This window comes from Zalophus californianus, chromosome 7 (assembly GCF_009762305.2).
Source record: "Zalophus californianus isolate mZalCal1 chromosome 7, mZalCal1.pri.v2, whole genome shotgun sequence".
NCBI classification, from domain to species: Eukaryota; Metazoa; Chordata; class Mammalia; order Carnivora; family Otariidae; genus Zalophus; species Zalophus californianus.
Window position 1 is genome coordinate 12,792,160 of NC_045601.1, and position 22,577 is coordinate 12,814,736.

Sequence of the window (22,577 nt, forward strand, 5' to 3'; positions counted from 1 at the left end):
CCGTTGGTGGGAATGTAAAATGGTAGAGACATTCTAGAAAAGAGTAGCAATTTCTTATAAAACAAAACATGCACTTACTTTCCCAGAGAAATGAAAACTTATATTCACACAAAAATCCACAGACAAATGTTCCTAGCAGCTTTATTAATAGCCCCCCCAATGGAAATAATTCAGATGACCTGCAATGGGTGAACAGTTAGACAAACTGTGGTACATCCATACCATGGAATGTTACTCAAAAATGAAGGAGCCATTAGACACGTGCACAATTTGGATGGATCTAAATAAAATAATATGGAGCAAAACAAGCCAATTTCAAAAGGCTACATTTACATAACATTCCTGAAATGGCAAAATTAGAGATAGAGAACAGACTAATGCCCCCCAGGAGTTAGGAATGGGGGGAGGAAGAGAGTAGAGCGTGGCTCTATAAAAAGGGGAAGGAATATGGTGGCTCCCTGGGGTGATGGAACTATTCTATATCTTGACTATGGTGGTGGTTTTATGAATCAATACGTATGATTAAATTGCTTAGAACTAAATATACATACACACAAATGAGTGCACGTAAAACTGGTAAAATCTAAATTTGGTGGACTGTATGAACGTCCTGGTTGTAATACTTACGTTATCAAGACATTACCACTGGGGGAAACTGGGTGAAGAGTATATGGGATCTCTCTTTACTGTAATCTAATGGAAGTATCATTATTATCTATTGATTAAATGACAGATGAATCTACAATTATCACAAAACAGCTTAAAAATGCACACCCACAACTCAATTTACCATTACACTAACCCACTGCCGAATTTCTGCTTTAAACGGGGTAGGGGTAAAGCATTTAAATTTCTGCCCAGACACTGACTGGCAATGTTATTCCACTTTGGTGTTCTAAGTCAGACTTTAAAATCAAAAGTCTCATGCTCTACTGACTGAGCCAGCCAGGTATCCTTCTAAGGCAGACTTTAAGATACAGAAGTAAACTGTCTGGGCTGTGACCAACTGTACAAGTGATGGAAGAGTTGAACAGACTGTTTACCTCATTCACCATGACATAGCAGAATTGTTGATGAACCTCTTAACTATGAAAGACAGCATTTCATATGTCTTTCAGGCTGTGGAGAAACTAGGTGAAACTTAGAAACTTAGAAACTCAGTATAATGACTGAAGAATGTGGAGGGCTGGACAAAACTGAAGCTCTATAAAACCATGAAGATGAGTTTGTATACAAAGCTTCACTAAACTTGATTGAGAAGTACTTCTCTTAAGAGAAAGGTCAAAATATTGTGCCAGAAATTACGTCTGAAGGTTATACATTCTAAATGGAGGATGGCATTCCTGGGACTTCTAACTTTTAGAGTGCACGGCATAAAGCTGTTTGTACTATGTTTGGTATAAGTTTGTCCTACTGTTTTTCTACTAAGAATTCTTCTTAAAATGTGGCTATTGGAGCACTTTGTATAATGAAACTATATTTGAACAGTTCCAAACTGTACATACTGTATGAGGTTTCTCCTCTCAACATTTCTATGTTGAATGTTATACCATGCAGTGTCCTGTAAAGAGATTAAATTCTACCCTTTTCTTTACTTCAGCATCCCCCCCCCAATATTGACTTGCTTTTCCAGACGGATTCTACAATTATCTCACAATGGAGATAATTTTGCTCACTTAAGGTCTAAGATTCTGAAATATCTTATTAGAAGTACCCCTGCTCTAAATCAAATCAGTCAAAAAACATTCACTCATAAGTTCATGTTTATCCTTTAAACCCTTACTATTCAAATTGTGGCTTCTGAACTGACAGCAAAAGTATCATCTAGGAACAGGTAGAAATGCAGACTCTCAGCCCCTTGCCACACTTAGTGAATTCAGAATCTGAATTTTAACAAAATCCCTAGGTAACTCCTATGCACAAAAAAGTTTTTAAGATGCACTGCTTTAGACATTCGAAACTTTTTAAAACAACTTTTAAAAACTTTAGAAAAATGAAATTTTCCAATCACCAACATTTCTATTTTATACTGTGATTTACCTAAAACACAGAGCATACTTAGTTTACTTTGCATCTCAGCCTCAATTCACTAGTTGTTCATCTCAAAATATGTTTTACTAATACTCTAAGAAACCAAGACTTTATAAAAAAGCTGAATCGCATAAAGGTTAACTGATGTAGTCAAGGTTACCTACACAACATAGTCACCTCACTTTGATTCACATACCCTTCTCCTAGTCAACTATTTTTAAGAAACACTGCAACCCTACTGAATCCTTAATGCCATATACCACTGATTCTCAAACTGGTACTGGTTACATCTAGGCACACGAACATGGGCAGAGTACAAAACCTAAATTCAATTAAAGTACAAATATAGTATCATTTCATAAGTTTTAAGCCCTATGTACTCCTGCCAAAAACCATGGCATGAATAGGGCACTGATCACCAAGAGGGCAAAAAACTATAATTTGGTCACTTTGGACTCTGCTTATAAAAAGCATTACTAAATGTGTATAAGACAGCTGTTTTCAACTTCATCACCCTCTGCTTACCCTAGAAAATGGAATTTCAGGTCTATAAAATAAGATGTTGAGATGTATAATGTCTTAATGGATGAGACAAAATCAATCAGCAGAAGAGAAGTAGGTGGCAGGCAATGTCTTATCCACACCTTATCTAAAAGAAGAGCTGCTCTCTAGGCATTCTGCTTGAAATGACAAGTGAGAATTAACACATTTATAATTTTATTTAAAATCAATCATATGAACACCATTTTTTTCAAGGGACAAATGCTCACTATGGCACTGCAAATTAAAAGAACATCTACCTAAATGAAAGTTACTGTTTTCAGAATTATCCAAAAAGCACTATCATTTAATTTTTTTAAATTTATTATTTTTTTTAAGTAGGCTCCATGCTGGTGGAGCCCAGTGCGGGGGGCTTGAACTTACAACCCTGAGATCAAGACCTGAACTAAGATCAAGAGTTGGACCCTTAACAAACTGAGCGACCCAGGCACCCTTATTTCTTAATTAGAAAATAAATGGAATCACTTTTGAACAGTCCACCAAAACAATTTAAACTTGAGTATTTGATTTAAAAGAATAGAGTACAAGGCATTAATCTGTAATTATAGTACATTTAGCTTATATATTGAAAATTATATACTTACTTTCTGAATGAATTTCTCAACGCTCTGTACCACATGTTTATAGAACTAAAAGAAAAAAACATGAAGTGTGGTTTTAAAATCTATTCAGTTAGATGTGAATTTTCCTGTTAAACACAGGTTTAACATAGTTTAAAAGGTCTATCAAAACAATGAATTTTAATCATGAATTTTGAGACAAACATGTCACCCACCTTCATAAGCAATTATTATGATACCTAATTAGTAAAGGATTCTTAAAGTGCATACATGGTCAGTAAAACTGACCCTTGAACATAGGTTTGAACTGTGTGGGTCCACTTACATGCTGATTTTTTTCAATAAACAGTACTATAAATGTATTTTTTCTTCCTTTTGAGTTTCTTTGTAACATTATTTTCTGACTCACTCAATTGTAAGAATGCAGTATATTATACATATAACATACAAACTAGATGTTAATCAACTGTTATCGGTAAGGTTTCTGGACAACAGCAGGCTATCAGTAGTTAAGTTTTGGTGGAGTCCAAAGTTATACATAGATTCCTGACTGCATGGGGGATCAGCACCCCAACGCCCATGATGTTCAAGGGCCAACTGTCTATCCAAAGTTTGTTATGAATTAGAAAAGAATTTGATCACAGTCCTCATAAAACTATACTTTCACAAACTGTTACGTTGACAGCAAAGTACTTGCAATAAGCACACAGGCAGATGTATATTCTTACTTTCAGGGAAGGAAAAGATTTCTTACGGTATCATTAAATTAGGGTAATACCAGAAATATCAAATAACTCAACAAATAGCATTAATAAACATATGCAAGGGAGTTGTTTTCGACTTCATCTCTTGCTTCTCCTGGAAAACGGAACAAGCATATATAATAAGATATAGAGATGTATAAGGTTCTCATGGATCAGCCAAAACAAATCAGCAGAAGTGAAGTTAACATACACAATAAAAATGAATAATGGGCTGTTATCAATAGTAAGAAAACAGATGTAAGTTTTAGAAACAACACTATGAATAAACCTAAAAAGGAACAAATCAGAAATTATAGATTAAAAAAATTACAGATTAAGCAAAAGATATCTAAAATTTATGCTTAATAAGTACCTCAATGGCAACTGCATAATTAGCATATTTGTTTAAAGAACTTGAATTGTGCTTCTATTTATACTTTTGATCTCAAGAATTATACTTTAAGGGATATCCCGAGACTGAAGAGACACATGAACATTCCTTTGAACTGCATCATGAAAATCAAAAATCAAAATGAAAGGAAACCTGATTACTCATAGTCATCAAAGCAAAATGTACAAGTTTAAGCTTGGCTAAAATTTTCATACTATAAAGGAACAGTTTACTCAACAGTGTAAGTCACTTAAATAAAAAAGCCAAAACAACTACTTAAAAGTAAGCACTACTTAAACATTTAAAAGCAACATACAAAATATTAATTACACACTGAGTGATTTTTATTAAATATTAATTCTTCTGGAAAACACCTTGACAATGCTTTTTGCTTCTAGCTACTTTACTACATGTAATTCTGAGGAAAACTGCTTACTAAACTTTAATTCAAAGTTTATCAGTTCACATAGGTCTTCTTCCCCAATAGGTATTTTGTGAGATTTTGCTGACAGTGTGCAATGTTAACAAGCGCCCATTAAAATAATGTCTCTAAACACTGATAGATATAAAAAATCAATGACTTACCTCATATAAAACACAATATCATTTAAATCTGATTTAAAAAGGTAGCTAAGTCTCAATTTACATATGTACTAAATGCAGTTTAATATCATACTGCAAAACAATTGGTATGAACTCTTCAAAAATATCAATGGCATGACAAACAAACAAAGGCTGGGTAAGGCTGGGTGACAGGACAAATAAATGTAATATATGATCTTACTGGATCCTGAAATTTCTTGCATGTGATCAGTGTACAATATAGTTACTTAGGATATGTCTTTGTTCTTAGGAGATTCAAATTCAAGTATTTAGGGATTAAGTGCTACTATGAATGAAATCTGAAACTAACTCTCAAATGATTCAGCCAAAAAATGTGTTTGTGTGTGTAGAAATAAACCAAATGTAGCAAAGTGTTAACTGGAAAATCTAAGGGAAAACTATGTGTTGGCTCATTATAATATTTTGCAACATGTTTGAATTTTCAAAATTAAAAAATTTAAAGCAGCAACAATAAATCAAAATAGTACAGTATATTATTATGTTTAGGTTCTTGATTGAGAGAAACTTGGGTTCAAATCTAGCTGTATTTATTCTGACTATTGCAAATTACTTATTTTCTCTTAGACCTTTCCCACATCTGAAAAATAGGAGTAATGCTGCTACCAATACCTTACAGAATATTTTAATTAAAAAATATTCTGCTCAGAGGGAGGGGGGGTGGAGAGATGGGCAAAATAGGTGAAGGGGAGGAGATACAGGCTTCCAGTTATGAAATGAATAGGTCATAGGAACAAAAGGTACGACATAGGGAATATAATCAATGATATTGCAATAGTAATGTATGGTGACAGATGACAGCTACCCTTATGGTGAGCACAGCATAACGAATAGAGATGCTGAATCACTAATGTTGTACACCTAAATCTAGAACACGGTGTATCAACTATACTTCAATGAAAAAAATTTTTTTAGAAGTATTCTCAAGTTATATAAAATGCTTCAATTATTTTCATAGACTAAAAATGGTAATATCCATGTTTGCACACTCTCAGAATCATGATCATAAAAATCAGATCACAATGTAAAAAATAGGATAAAGAAAGTACAAGAGACTAAACATTCTATACTAAGCCTATCAGACATCCTGAAAATTCACTTTTTTGAAGAATTCTCTTGCTTATATGCTTACTGGTCACTGTCCTTATCACTTATCACCTCTTTGATTTTCCACATATAAATACAGGGATTTTAACTACAATGGTCTAAGAAATTAACTGCATGTTGAAAACTAAGCTTTGGCCACCAAAACACTGAAAAATCACAACTATCTGAATTTTCTCCTAGTGGCGATTCTCTCTGTAAACAGGAATTTGTTAAATCTAACAGATAATGCTATTATTCAAAGACAATTTATTTAAATAATTGCTGCTGGGGCGCCTGGGTGGCTCAGTCGTTAAGCGTCTGCCTTCAGCTGAGGTCATGATCCCAGGGTCCTGGGATCGAGCCCCGTTGTCGGGCTCCCTGCTCCGCGGGAAGCCTGCTCTCCTTCTCCCACTCCCCCTGCTTGTGTTCCTGCTCTCGCTCGCTGTCAAAATAAATAAAATCTTTAAAAAATAAATAAATAAATGGTGCTTCCGGTTATGGCTGATGTTATTTACAGTAGGGAAACACCACCAAATATCCACAGATTAAAACCTACTTAATTAAATATAAGCCCTCATTCATTCTTCATTTTTTTTCTTCAGATTTTATTTATTTATTTGACAGAGAGAGAGAGACAGCGAGAGAGGGAACACAAGCAGGGGGAGTGGGAGAGGAAGAAGCAGGCTTCCCGCTGAGCAGGGAGCCCGATGCGGGGCTCGATCCCAGGACCCTGGGATCATGACCTGAGCCGAAGGCAGACGCTTAACCGACTGAGCCATCCAGGCGCCCCATCATTCTTGATTTTAACAGCCCTACTAAAGCAGGGAGGCTTAGCTTTGCAGACAAGAAAGAGGTATCCATGGCTGAACTTCAAAAGGTACTTAAAAGTCAAGAAATTTTATGCAAAACTTTGTGCATTATGTATATTTCTCTACAGAAAAGTCCAACCTTTCTCTGAGATTTTCAGAAGTTTCAATGAGTCAACATAGATCAGTTCAAAACCTCTTAGAGCAATGGCTAAAGGCCTGCGGCCTCTTCCCACAGCTTAAACATCCTATATACAATGAGGTTCAATTATTTTTCTTAATGGCTCATTTTCAAATCTATAATAGAATCAATAAGGAAAAAACCATTAATTTTTATTTAGAAACCTCTTACCAAGATTCTGTAAAGTCAGTGTGACAAATAACAAACACATTCACCACAATGTGGCTCTAAGTAAAGAAAAATGATAGTAGCTTCAAAGCTTGTATTTATCAAAGTGTTAAATGTTTATCTCTAGGTGGGAGAGTTCACAGGTGATGATAAATTTTCACTAACATGTATTAACCCTGTAAAGAGGAAGAAAATACATTGTTGACCCTTAAACAACCAATTCCCTGAACAGTCGAAAATTCCCATGTAACTTCTGACAACCCCCAAAATCAACTACTGTTGACTGGAAGCCTTATTGATAACAGTTAATTAACACATATTTTCTATGTTATATGTATTATACACTGTATTCTTATAATAAAGTAAGCTGGAGAAAATATGTTATTAAGAAAATCGTAAGGAAGAGAAAATATATTCACAGTAATGCACTGAATTTATAAAAAAAATTCACGTGTAAGTGGACCTGTGCAGATCAAATCTGTGATGTTCAATGGTCAACTGTATAATCTGTAATAATTATCCTTCCTCTAAAATATTAGTATAGTATTTTCTTCTGAAAACACAAGTGTAAAATTTATTACTCACCTTAATAGCTTTGATGGCTGCCTTAGTAATTTGGGTCATTTTCGCTTTAGAAATGGGTGGTTTGTAGTCATTCAGGGAATACAACTGATAAAAAGAAGAACAAATTTTAAATACAGCAAAACTAATGGTCTCTAAGCAATTACATGAAATTACCAAACATTTCCATTTTTATATTCCCAATAGAATCAAAGTGCTGCTTTCTTTTAAAAATCAAGTTCAACATCATTAGCTGTCAGGGAAATGCACATCAAAACCACAATGAGTTACATTTTCACACTTGTTTATAATCAAAAAGACAGATAATAACAAGTGTGAACAAGGATGTGGAGAAACTGGAACCCTTATACATTGCTAGTGGGAATATAAAATGGTACAGCAGCTTTGGAAAATGGCTTGGCAGTTTCTCAAAAAGTGAAACATAGTAATGTGTAATATGACCCATAGTAATATGTAATATAACCCAGGTATAAAGCCAAAAGAGATGAAAATATATATTTACATTAAAACCTGTACACAAATGGTCACTGCAACATTATTCATAAAAGTCATTTAAAAAGTGGAAACCACCCAAATGTCCATCAAATGATGAATGGATAAACAAAATGTTATATCCATTCAAAATATTAGCCATAAAAAAGAAATGAAGTACTGATACATGCTACAAAATGGATGAACCTTGAAAACATTATGCTCAGTTTAAAAAGCCGTATTAAAAAGACCAGATATTGTAAGTTGCCATTTATATGATATGTTCAGAAAAGGCAAATCTATTTGTGACTGCCTACAATTGGGGGAATTGGGAAGAAATGATGAATAACTACTAATGAGTACAACATTTCTTTTTGGGGGTGATAAAAATATTCTAAAATTGATTGTGGTAATGTTGTATAACCATACTAAATGCCACTGAATTACACACTTCAAATTGGTTAATTTTATGGTATATGAACTGTATCTCAAAACTTTTTAGAAATCAAGGGATTTAAGGTTTAGCTGTAATCTCCACCAAAAAATAATTTTGTTTTGAAATCTCTCATATAAGCAAAGGATAATAAAAGTGCTTAAAGAGAAAGTTAAAGGGGGGAGAATCAAGCAATGAACAAGTAACTAAGGTTAAATGAATATTGATTAAAAGTTGCAGTGTACTCAGTGATGACAAGATTTTAACTATAATGCTGTAAGATACTAACTTCAAAGTCTGGAAACGAAGCTTTGGCCATTTTACAACATTGCAAAAACAACCAAACAGACTTTAAAAGTAACTAAAACAGATTGTGTTGGTTAGTCAACTAGCAATTTAGGGAGTCCTCTACAGCTTTTGCTCCAGCACCCCTTATAACCTATCTATCAATGAATTCTACTGATTTCTACCCAGTTTTCCCATTTTTCTCCTCTTCTTTCTCCAACGACCACCAAAACCACAGCCCCAAACACTCTCATCTCTTACTCAGAGGACACCTCTAAATGGATGTGCATGTCTATCTTTTCAAAAACTAATGTCTATCTTTTCAAAAACTAATCTGATCAGGTGACTAAATACCCCCTTAAAAAGTCAATGACTTCCCATGCTTTGGATAAACACATAGTCGGAACTCCTGTCCACCCTTCCAGTCTCATCTCACTCCATGCTCCCCTCCTGAGCCCTTTGCTCCAGGCACAATGATCCTGTTTCAGTTTCCTGCCACACAGTGTTGAAAATGAGCTTGTTCCCTCTATTTCGAATACTCTTCACCAGGGTCTCCTCGCTAGTTAATGTGTACTCATCTTAGTTTGAGCAACACCTAATGAGGAAAGCCTTCCCTACCTTTCCAGCCAGATCAATACCTCCTCTTTTATACTCTCACTGTAATGTCATTCACCTCTGAAGCACTCATCATAGTACTTTGACATTTACTTGTCTGATCATTTAATACTTGATTTTTTAAAAGGACTGTCACAAAGAGTAACAGTAACACCAAAGGTCAAAGGCTGTAAGTTCCTTTAATACCATTAAGATGTTAATGCTATAAGAGCTGTTCAAGCTGAAATCATTTGTGGGAGAAGTACAGATGTCCTTCCCTTTAAGTTCCCAGAGAAGTGCCCACCTGTTCATACTGCCAACCATTAGGTCAAGATCCCATCAGACCATTTAATAAGCTACCTCTGCTAAACTAACAGGAAATTTTAATACACTTGTGGCTTCAATTCCTACCTGTATGCCAGTCTACTCACCAGGTACAAAATAACATCAACACATTTTATAGTGCTTACAACAAGCTGTACGTATAAAGCAAAGGTCAGCTTCCCAGAATTTCTCAGCAGGCCCTGGCTACTGCCCATCTGAGATCCACCCCTGCCCTCTCCTACAAAAGAATAAGCTCTAAGGATAGACACCATGTCTTTTTTGTTTAGATTTTTTCCTTTTCTCCAAACTGTGTCTTCAGTGTCTGGGAGAAAATAGATATTTGTTAAGAATAAATTAAAATGAACAAATATAAGACACAGCATTGCACAAGCTTTGCACAGAAAAACATGGATATGAATTCCAACTATGTCACCTTATCACAAGCTGCTAAACCTCTGAAGCTTAGGTTTCTCATTCACAAAATAGAAATTCATTTCACAGAAACATCACATAAAAATAAAACTTTTAGAACATACTAAAGTTGCTCAACAGTTGCTCAATAATTTTAATTATTAAAATTAAAATCCTACTCTGTAGGCATTCTCCATTTAAATGAATAATATTAAAGGATCCATCAAACACTTGCAAGTCCATTCTTTAGTAATTTATATTAGGGCAATGAAGACGCATCAGCTTTCCCCCCACAGTTGACTACATACACTTTTATTTTGTGTAGTAAAGCCCTGAAGTTTCGATCAAGCATTAGTTCATACTCTAGCTGATCACAGCTTTGTTTGCGGGGTGTGTGTGTGTGTGTGTGTGTGTGTGTGTGTGTGTGTGTGTGTGTGTGTGTGTGTGTGGGTGGGTGTGTGTGGGTGTGTGTGGGTGTGTGTGGGTGTGGGTGTGTGTGTGTGTGTGTGTGTGTGTGGGTGTGTGTGTGTGTGTGTGTGTGGGTGGTGTGTGTGTGTGATGGAGGGTAGGGGATGAGGTAGGGGAAATATAATTTAGATTTATAAAACATTTTCAACAGTCTGAAAAGTCAGCTTTCACCTGAGATCCCCTGCCTTTTTAAATGCACATACTGCAGAAATTTAAGGTAGTACTCAGAGAAATACCGAGTAATTAAGTACTTTTCCAAGGCTCACTTAATACATAGGCTTCCAACAAATCTCATTTCTTTATTAAATCTGATTATCAGAAAATAGGCACAGATAACTCCTCAATGAATGCCTTAACTAAAATTTAACATTAAGTCTTTAGCTTACGAAGACTGATGAAAGACTTGCTCTAGAATGTTGTGTTTTACCCATCTGTTAAAGAAATAATTATCTTTAACCAAAAAAAATCCCTTATATAAGAATTCCCAAAGTATATTCTCCTTGAATGCAGAAACAGGAGAATGATTCAGCTAGTTTCCATGTGCTTACTTTTTTAATCAAAAAAAGATGGTTTAACAGGTTTCTCCCATCTTGTGCCTTGGCTTCTAAGTGAGCTTGCTCAAGTTTGTCTGAACATTAAATCTCAAATGTCTATTGACATCTACTTCTCTGCTATATTTAGCCATTAGTTTTATTGTATCCAAATATAAAATATATTTTCACCAGTGTCTAATTTTGATAAGCTGTTTCAAAGTTCTTTTTGAAGTAGGTGGAGTATAAGTTTATACATTTAATGAACTAATGTGAACTGAGCACATGACTGCAGAGACAGCCTGTCATCCTCCACTTTTCCTTCTATTTTCTTTCCCTCTCTCTCTCTTTCTATTGGGGGGGGGGAGAGAGGGAGAATCCCAAGCAGGCCCCACACCCCTCAAAACCCTGAAATCATGACTCCAGCCAAAATCAGAGTCAGACTTAACCTAGGCGCCCCTTTTCTTTTTTTTACCCCTTCTATTCAATTTCTAGCTCCAAATTTAAGTGTTCTGTACATTCTCCTGTTGTCAATCCTCAACATCAAACTCAGTCCTCTAGGACCTCCCTCAAAGACCATTTCTTGAGACCTGTAGGACATCAATATAACATTCAGTATTTTAGAAAAAGAAAATAGTGCTAAGTATGCTGCCAGACCATTCAAAGCTTTAAAAATCTTCTATAAGTAATCAAATTTATAGCAAGAGAATATTTAATCTCTAGATCTACAGGATATGACAGAATGCCTGATACACAGTAATAAACCTGTCTCACCCAGCTGATAACTTAATTCTGCTGTAACATTGCCATTAGGAAGTGCCAGGCTTCATTCCAATCCTCTTTCTAATTAGATATATCAACTCCTCACCAAAAATTGGGAATGTAATTCTCCCTATATTCTCAAAATTTGATCTGGTTCTACACTGGAAAATGTTGCAGAAGAATGAAAGTTTATTCTGGGAACTTTTTTCCATTTCCCTGATGATTCCCATCTCTATGCTTGGGTCAGAAGATCAGGACTGCATGCACTCTAAGCTTGGGCTATCTAGATACCCAGTTTTCTCATGTATAGGCTTTTTTTTTTTTTTTAAAGATTATTTATTTGAGAGAGCAGGTAAGCGAGTGCAGGGAGGGGCAGAGGGAGAGAGAATCTCAAGCAGACTCCCCGCTGAGTCGACAGGGGGCTTGATCCCATGACCCTGAGATCATGACCTGAGCCAAAATCAAGAGTTGGTGCTTACCCGACTGAGCCACCCTGGCGCCCTTCATTTATAGGTTTTAATCCCACCAATCTATTTCTTGGGCCTGGCTCCCTACTTCCTTGTTTTCTAAAAACTAAATGGCTGCTGATTCCCATTAGTTTGTTCCATCAAATTATTCCCTCAGTTAAGACTATTTTAACTTTTCTAGGTCTACTGATAACCTGCTGTGTCTGAACTCTGCTTCCCAAATCTAAGCTTCTTCCCCTCAAATGCTTTGTTCTAATGCTATCCAATCTCATGTGACAACCCTTGATTTATACAAACTCTCCATGTCCCTCTGACCTCAGGGACTGAAATGAAGTCCCAGTCCTGACCTGCCCCTTCCTATGGCTATAACTCAAGACTTACCAATTTAAAACAAAGGCACTGAACAATAGCCTGGATTTCAGTCTAACTCCTTTATGTTTCAGCTCCTCTCAGGAACTTGCAGGCACCACATCAAATGTATTCATTTGATGAATGCATTCATTCAACAAATGTATTCAGATCTGAAAACAACTTCTAATGAAATCATTTTCTAGTGACTTTAATCAAGGTTTGAGAAATTTTTTTTTTAACCTACACTGAGATATCTTAGTTGCTGCTGGCTACTCCAACAAAAAACTTATTTTGAATAAAGATTTTCAGAGTTGTCACTTGTCAGCTATTGACTGGGCTAAGAGTCGGTCAGCACAGCAAGTACACGTTAGGCTCTAGAAGCCACATGGTCTCTATCACACTACTCAGCTCTACCCTGTAGCAAGAAAGCAGCCAAGGACTAAGGATCAATTCACACATGAATGGGCAGGGGATGTTCCAACAGAACTTACTTATTACAAAAGCAAGCCAACCTTGAATTTGGACAATATTTCTCAGTCCTAAAAATGTATGCTTCTATTTTGCTTTTGGATAAACACTGCAATCTCACGTCCCTGGAAAGTACATTCATGACCTCCCTCATCTGCCCTTTTCCACACACTGTGACTCGTTACCCAAAACTCAACAAAACGTTGTGCTTCAGGCTGTTATTTTAAGCAAACTCACTTCAAAAATGTTAATGCCTTTCCCAATTTGAGCATAGGTATTACATGAATTCTATCATTACTTGGAAGAGCCCAATAAAGAACTCATTATCTGACATACCCCAGAAAACAATCAAATTTTGGTAAAATCTTGCTCATTTACAGGTTGTTAGGCCTTCAAGTTTGTGATTCTATGATCAATGGAATTAACCCACTATGTGAACCTAAAATAACTGAGTCATCAACCCAATCCATCTTTCCTAACAATGGTCCTCTACTGCCTTGAAAGTACTAGTTAGGGGGCGGCTGAGGGTCTCAGTCGGTTAAGGGGCTGCCTTCAGCTCAGGTCATGACCTCAGGGTTCTGGGATCGAGCTCCACACCTGGCTCCCTGCTTGGCGGGGAGCCTGCTTCTCCCTCTCCCTCTGCCGCTCCCTCTGCTTGCGTGTGCGCTCTCTCTCTAATAAAAAATAAAATCTGGAAGGAAGGAAGGAGAGAAGGGAGGAAGGAAGAAGGGGGGAGGGAGGGAGGAAAGAAAGAAAAAAGAAAGGGAAGGAAGGAAGAAGGAGGGGGGAGGGAGAAAGGAAGGAGGGAAGGAGGGAGGGAGGGGGGGAGAGAGAGAGAGAGAGAGAGAGAGAGAGAGAGAGAGAGAGAGAGAGAAAGAACAAACTAGTTAGGATCCCTAAAATCTCCAAAATCAGAAATCACAAAAGATACTGGAACAAACACAACTTGATACTTTCAATTCACGATAGCATGCTGACTACAGATTTTTTTTTCTCTTCCTCCTATTGGGAGAATAATAAGGAATAAAATTTTAAAAAGGTAAAAAGAACTCAAAAGCAGAATAGGGAAAGGAGTAAATCAGCAGACAAGATGTCACAAATTTCCAAAAAAACAGAAATATGATTAAGAGGATTAGTAACTGATGACCACAAAGAGGAAACCACAAGCCATAGTAAACACAGAAGATACAGCCAAAGGAAAATAACTTGTCCTACCTAATTCCAGAGTCCCACCACTCAAAATTAAGGTATTAAAGAGAGTAAGGGCAGCACAAGTGAACTAATGCCTCATCAATTCTTGCAAAAAGTCAATAAGTATCTAAAACTGACCATTCAAAAGACAGTGTTACAAAAATACTGCTTAGATATATGAAATTAATCATCAAAAGAACTAAAGTGTTAAGAACTTAAACATTTTCCTCTGTGGGGGATCCAGCATGGTGTGAGAAGGAAGAGCTTCCAATAAAATCTCTTTTGTACTTAAAAAAAAATTACATGCGTAGGTTACTTTGAAAAATATATTAGGGCGCCTGGGTGGCTCGGTTGGTTAAGCAATTGCCTTCGGCTCAGGTCATGATCCTGGACTCCCGGGATCGAGTCCCACATCAGGCTCCCAGCTCAGCAGGGAGTCTGCTTCTCCCTCTGACCCTCTTCCCTCTCGTGCTGTCTCTCATTCTCTCTCTCTCAAATAAATAAAATCTTTAAAAAAATATATATTATATTTTAATAAAATCTTGTTCTAACTTTACTTGCCACAATGGTCCTCCACACTATCTCTCCCTCCAAAATTCATAGTCTGAATTCCCCAATCCCTAATGTGATTATGTCTGGAAATAGAGACTTCATGGAGGTATTTAGAGTTAAATGAGATTGTAAGAATGCAGTTCTGACTCAACTGGCTTAGTGTCATTAGAAGGGACACCAAAGAGCTAGCTCTCGCTCACTGCCACGTGAGGGGGCCACGTGAGGGAGCCACATGACTACTAAGACCTGAAGGTGGCTGGTAGGAACTGAGAAAAGGCCTCCGCCAACAGCCAGCAAACTAAACAGGGACCTCAGCCCTATAACAGCAAGGAACTATATTCAGCCAACAACCTAAATGAGCTTAGAAGAGAAATCCATGTCTCAAATGAGAGCACACAGCCTGGCTGACACCTTGATTTCAGCGTGGTGAGTCAATCTGCAAAGGTAGCCAACTAGTGCTTGGGTTGTGACCCATGGAATTTATAAAATAAATCTGTGGTGCTTTAAGCCGTAGGCTAAGTTTGTGGCAATGTGTTTCAAAGCAACAGAAAACTAATACAGTAGAAAAAGATGTAAATGATTTTTCTTCATTTTACCTTGACTGTATAGATTTTTTAATTTTTGCAAATACTTTTTGAAAATTATTTTTATAATTCAGTCAAAATTAAAATTTTTTTAAATTTCTGTTTTTCCTAAATAACTTAAAAAGAAATAGAAATTCAGTATTTTGCATATAGGAACAAAAAGTAGGTAAGATACTTGTTTCACTGACAGTCATTTTAAAGAGATTATTCTCCAACTGTAATACCTGAAAACCAATATACTTTATTACAAATTTTACTTCAACATGTCAAAACCTAAGTATTCCCTATATCTAAAATTTGTCACTCCCTAATATACAAGTTCTCCTTTCTTATATAGAGGGCCTTCCATATTATTTTTGTCCAACCCAAAAATAATATACAATATAAATTGTATATTTTACCCAAAACAACCCAAAATAATATACAATATATACAATATAAAATATTAGATACTGTAACATAAAATGAGATGCACTTGACATAACAAAATGTGACCAGAGAACAATAACAGAATTAACAGTAGCAGATTCAACACTAAAACCAACATTAAGAAAAAACATGTTCTAAAAGAATAATGTGACCAACAGTGACTTTATACTAAAGTAAATTTCTTTGTAAAAAAAAAAAGTTTGAGTTAAAACTCCAAATATATAAGCTTGGGTTACTTCTACTGAAGTAGCAGTATTCTTGAACATGCAGAATGTTTTAAAGAGCAAAAGCCAAAAAGGTATGTTACGGATATTCTGCCAGGATTCCCAGATCAAACTTTTAACAAAGGCTCAGCTCCTGATTTTACACTAAATAATGTGAGAGTATAAAAACTTCGAAACAGGGGCGCCTGGGTGGTTCAGTTGGTTAGGCGGCTGCCTTCGGCTCAGGTCATGATCCTGGGATCCTGGGATCTCGCCCCACGTCCAGCTCCCTGCTCAGCGGAGAGCCTGCTTCTCCCTCTCCCTCTCCCTGCCACTCAGCCTACTTGTGCCCTCTCTCTGTCAAATAAATAAAATCTTAAAAAAAAAAAAAAAACAACCCTTCAAAACAAAGTTTCAAATGCATCTTTGAAATAAACCATATATAACTGTGAACACCAAAGCACATAAAATTTGAAATGTTAACATCTAAAAATCAGTGAACAAAATTAATTGTTTTCCCTTTTTAAAATATCCTTATATCCTTAAAACCTTTTTCTGTGGTTATAAAATATTTTACTACAGAAAAATTGGAAAACAAAAAAAAAGCACAAAGATGAAAGAAAATGCAAATTATCTATAATCCAACAATTCATCACTCATTCCAAATATACTCATAAGAGCCAGGCACTATGGATCCAATAGAAGAGGCAGACATCTCTGTCCTCATGAAACGGAGTGTGCTTTTGCAGACAGGCAATATTCTAATTAACAGTTTGCAGAGTATAGTTAAGTATACAATGAAAGTAATACTACTTGGTAAAGGGTACGCAAAACTGTGTATCTTTCTCAGGATCTCAAATCCAGAACCCCTTTAAAAAAAGTTGGGCACCTGGGTGGCTTAGTCAGTTAAGTGTTTGCCTTCAGCTCAGGTCATGATCTCAGGGTCCTGCGATCCAGCCCCACACTGGGCTCCCTGCTCAGCGGGGAGTCTGCTTCTCCCACCCCTCCACCCCCGGCTTGTGCGCTCTCTCTCTCTCAAATAAATAAAATCGTAAAAAGTATATTACCAGGGAAAATAATGCCTGTTTTCTTAAAATTATAAATCTGAAGTATACAAACATCTGTCTAGTAAGATCAAACCTATACACTAAACTTTTGGTGGTGCAGGTATGGTGGGATAGGATCTTCTAGTTTAAAAAAAAGAAAAAGCCAGAATTTGATATATAAAAGTGCTAACAAAATTGTTATGACAAATATATTTATATGCTTCGTAACTATTCTTTCCTATGGGCTAAAGTATTTTCACATAAATAATTAACCTTTTATATTACTACTAAGCAAAACATCCTATTTCTCAACTATGACAGTTGTCTAAGGTTAATACTACAGTATTGAAAACTGTTATTAAAAGGAAGCCATTTACTTTAGAATCTAACTTATAGTTTAAAATTGTTAGTAACAAAGAAAAACTATAATCAACTCTCCCTCAAAAACTACTAAAGAGCTAAATTTAGGCCACAAAAACTTACTTGCATGATCTTTAATTCAATACAAAAATTTATGTATCCTTTCCAAATTCTTGGAATAAAGTAGATAAAAAATACTCTTTAAAAATAGTATATAGGCGTTACAGTGAGCCAAGATGTAGTAAGCTAACTACAGCCTCTCTCTCTCCCACCGATTACAACTAAAAACGCCAGACTAAATACAAAAAGCAACTACCTGAAGACTGAAAAGTAGAAGAGAAGCCGATGGAAAACAAGTAGAATAGTAACCAGTGATGGGGGGAAGGGAGCTGTGTGTGGGTGCTGAGGTAAATTTCTTAGTGTTTTGTGTTCCTCTATTACCTCTAGGTTTTGGTTCCAAAGAGTGCAGAATCAAGCCGGGGAGCCGGTGCTAGAAGCAAAAACACTAGAGGAAACCCCTTTTGTCTAGCCAGAAGACTGAGTAAAAGGACTCCTCCATGCTACTGAGGTGGGCATCAGGAGGAATCTCCTTTACTTCCTCTTCTTCCATTTCTCCCAGGCCCTGCTTAGGGCTGGAGGGCAACCACTGTTGCCAGCACCTAAAAAATCCCAAAGAATAGCAATTTCCAGACAGAGGAACTAGGAAAAGGGGCCCCTGTTATCCAAAAAGTATGGTGAGGAATCCCCATTTTTTTTTCCTCACCACTTCAACTCTAAAGGCTAAAAATGGAGAGAAACCCAACTTTTTGGCCAGAGGAACAGAAAAAAGGATGGCATGGGATCTAGAAAAAGTATGGGAATCCCACAGAGAGCTGAGAAGAGGATCTCCTAATTCTGTGTAGGAACTAACTTAAGTCTTGGGCTCATTCTGGAATTGTGCCTGTGTGAAACAGACCCAAAGAAATCCGGTAAAGGCTTTGAGAACTAAAATTTATGTAAACCACTAATTCTTGATTGGCACATGTGCTGGGCACGTCTAAAACAGCAAAACAAATGCTTATAAAATTGAACTGACATTGGAACCACCACAAAAAGGCAAGACAGAACTTGCATCCTGAACCTAACCAAGATGAACGTCTGCTAAATAAAACAAATCAACATTCTTAAGAGGATTTTAATGAAGTCCTACAATACAATACTGAAAATGTCCAGTATACAAGCCAAACCTACGTGACATACCAAAACACAACACACAAACACACACACACCCCCAAACCAGGAAGATCTGTCCAAACTGCTCAAGTGTGAAAGGAGAATCAACAGATGCCATCCCCAATGATGCTGATGTTGGAATTATCACAAACTTTTAAAGAAATCATAATGATCCTCAATAAGGTAAAGGAGCAAATTCTTGCAATAAATGTAAAAACTAGAAGTTTTTATCAGAGAAAGGAAAACTACAAAAAAGAACTAGAAATTTTAGAACTGAAAAATACAGTATCTGGAAGGAAAGGAAGGAAAAAGTAGTATGGTACTCAATACCAGAGCTATAAAATTATGAGTGACCTTTATATATTTTAAAAAGCAGAAGACCATAACCATGGAATTTTTACATCAACATTTCATATAACAGTTAAAAAAATGTCAAGAGAGATTTAGTACGGTATACTAAAAGAAAGTTGACCTGATACAGACATTATTAAATATACAACTATGGAAATCTCTAATATGTTACATGACAAATATAAAATATTTGCAACAACTACAACTTTATATATAAGAATTAAATGCAAAAATAAGACCAAGAAAAATGTTCAGAAAAATATGTTATAACAACTTAACGTAATTTATTAGGCATAATTTTCATACAATTAAAAAAAAGTTCTACCCATTTCTCTATTTCATGCAATCTTTTTTACTTTTTTTTTTTCCAAACCATAATCTATTCAACTATGAAAACCTTTTCAAGGTAATCCTAGCCCAGTTAAAACAGAACAAAACAGAAAATAATGAGGTACACACTAATCCTGGGTGAAACTTTTGTTCCTGTTATATTTACATAGGTAACTACTAGATCACGACACAAATTATATTTCTTTTTAAAGGGATTTTTTTTTTTTTTTTAAAGATTTTACTTGTTTGTCAGAGAGAAAGAGAAAGAGAAAGACAGCACAAGCTGGGGTAGCGGCAGGCAGAGGGAGAAGCAGGCTCCCTGCTGAGCAAGGAGCCCAATATGGGACCCGATTCCAGGACCTTGGGACCATGAGCAGAGCCAAAGGCAGATGCTTAACCAACTGAGCCACCCAGGGCGTCCACACAAATTATATTTCTTATTGTAGGTTGTAAAGTTTTTCTGAGACACTGCTCTGGCCCACAGTTATAAGTAGAAGATAATACTAAAATTAATTATAAGGAAAATAAAACATGATTAAATTTTCTCTGGATAATTCTTGCCAAAGGCTGACTCTAAAGTACAATCTCTGCTTTGTTCATTTTTTTTTAAGACGATTAACAAATATCTAGAAATACAAAAGACATAGTGGAACAAAACTCAAGATTTTGGGGGCACCTGGGTGGCTCAGTCGTTAAGCATCTGCCTTGGGCTCAGGTCATGACCCCAGTGTCCTGGGATCCAGCCCCTCATCGGGATCCAGCCCTCATCAGGCTCCCTGCTCAGTGGGAAGCCTGCTTCTCCCTCTCCCACGCCCCCTGCTTGTGTTGCCTTTCTCACTGTGTCTCTCTCTGTCAAATAAATAAATAAAATCTTAAAAAAAAAAAACTCAGATTTTTTCCCTAGTTGTAATCAGAAAAATGGGAAAAGGGAATTAACTTTCACATCTGAAATCACATCCTGCCACTGGTGGTGTATACATCCTCCTGCAACTGTTATACACCCTGCTTATTACTTTCATAGCAATCTTATCACAAAGTAAAATTATTTGGTCATAATTTGTTTTCTGTGTAGTCTATTTCTCTATTTATCTACCTACCTACCTAGCTATCCATCTCTCCATTCATCCACCCACTTTGGAAAACACTGACCTCACATATTGTAAACCCTCAGTAAATAAGTACCACTATCATCCTTTTTTCATATCCTCCACAATGCCCAAAGAGAAAGAAACTTTTAAAGAAATCATAATGATCCTCAATAAGGTAAAGGAGCAAATTCTTGCAATAAATGCAAAAACTAGAACTTTTCATCAGAGAAAGGAAAACTACAAAAAAGAACCAACTAGAAATTTTAGAACTGAAAAATACAATATCTGGAAGGAAAGGAAGGAAAAAGTAGTACGGTACTCAATACAAGGGCTACATTAGGTATTCAAGTAAATGCTGATTCAAACTTTGATAAAGTAGCTTACTGAGTTCCAAAGGTAATCAGGTAACCAAATACAAGCTGGCAAAATAAATTTACCAGACTTCATATCTGAATTCACTTGAATGCAACAAACTTATTTTCCTCAAAGAAGTGAAATATGAAAGCCACAGGTAATGATATATTTATTTTCCCCCTTGAACTTTACTTTTAATAATCTTTTTAGCCTTGTACCTATAATTCTAGGCCAATACTCATGAAAATAAGGAACTATTTCAAAGCAGCAGAATGCTTCACTCTGAAATAATCCCATCATTCTTGTAGACGATTTCCAAATTTCCTTTAACTCTTAGGGTTAATCATAAGCACTCACAATATTCTTACTCAGATCAATAAAGTTTTATTATCAAGGTATAATCAACTAAAAACAAAGAACTGAGAAAAATCCAAAGCCAAATTCAACCAATTAAGAGGTCAAAGCTAAACAATCATTTAAATCTAATCAAACCAACATTCACTGGCTATCTACAGCAGATATGCACAATATTAAATAAAAAAATATTAAGACTTCACCTCAGATATCTAACAATCTACTGAGGTAGTAGGGGAGGGTAGTGACATACCATTATTATAGTAGATTCTTAGCATTCTGAGATTTACCATTGTCAGCTTTGACAATTCACTAATGATCCCAAAGGTTTCTAAAATGTAATCACAGGTAATTCTGCAGAGACACTAATTTGAGGTGTGTATTTTTCTCTTCTCTCATATTCTCCTTTGCATTTAACAGATGAATAATATACTTATGTGGTATTTAAAATTTGGGGAACCATAAGAACCTGAAGATCTTGCCTCATGAAAACAAAAATACATGGCATAATTTAGTGCCAGAATAAAAAAATGCTACATTCAAACAAATGAAACTTACATCCAGTTGTTAACAGAGAAAAGGTTTAATAAAAATGGAAGTGAAATGGGCTGATTGGAAAAGAAAGTATTCCTGTTAGAGCTTTGATTCTGCTTCCACACTACTTATATTCGTAACACAAATGTCAATCAATCTCTCTACAAAACTAGCAATTTTTAAGGAGGACTGGGGAAGAGGGCTATTTCCTAATGGGAATGCATTAGAATCTCAACAGAATGCTGTGCTTTCCCACTGGAGAATCACTGAGTACCAAAAAAACAAGACACATAGATAAGAATATATAATGCACAGCTTCAAGTATATAATAAATGTCCCCATTTCATACTGTTGTATATACACAATGTATATAAGCACACTTTTATATTTACTTATAAATAACTTCATTTCTAAAATAGTCTTGTATTAAGAGGTTTAAATCCATAGCTAAGAAACCTACACAGTTGAAGGCAAAGGTAATCTGAAGTGTTTTAAAAGTATAAAGTGATTCAAGCAAAACAGTTGCTTGAAGAGACTGAGTAAAAATTAATCTAGTAATCTAAAAAAACTTAGTTCTACTCTATAAACTTGAGAGAACAGAGAACAGTAAATTAAAAGCCAATTCAAAACTAACTGTAACAAACCAAGGGGGAAGGGATGAGGACCTGGACTAAAGTATCAATACTTATTATTTA

The 22,577-nt window shown here is 35.9% G+C and overlaps 1 protein-coding gene across 8 annotated transcripts in view; it reads right to left on the minus strand.

Annotated features, from left to right (window-relative positions):
• SCAF8 (SR-related CTD associated factor 8) overlaps nt 1–22,577 on the minus strand; it is a 202,828-nt gene that overhangs the window by 161,867 nt on the left and 18,384 nt on the right. For all 8 annotated transcript variants that reach the window (XR_004820209.1, XM_027602346.2, XM_027602348.2 and 5 more), the window contains 2 exons: nt 7,734–7,817; nt 3,177–3,221 (listed from right to left, as the gene is read on the minus strand). Coding sequence is in view for 7 of the 8 variants with exons in the window: in XM_027602346.2 (XP_027458147.1) it covers nt 3,177–3,221; nt 7,734–7,817 (129 nt within the window). In the remaining variant the exon portion in view is untranslated. The remainder of the gene's footprint in view (nt 1–3,176; nt 3,222–7,733; nt 7,818–22,577) is intronic.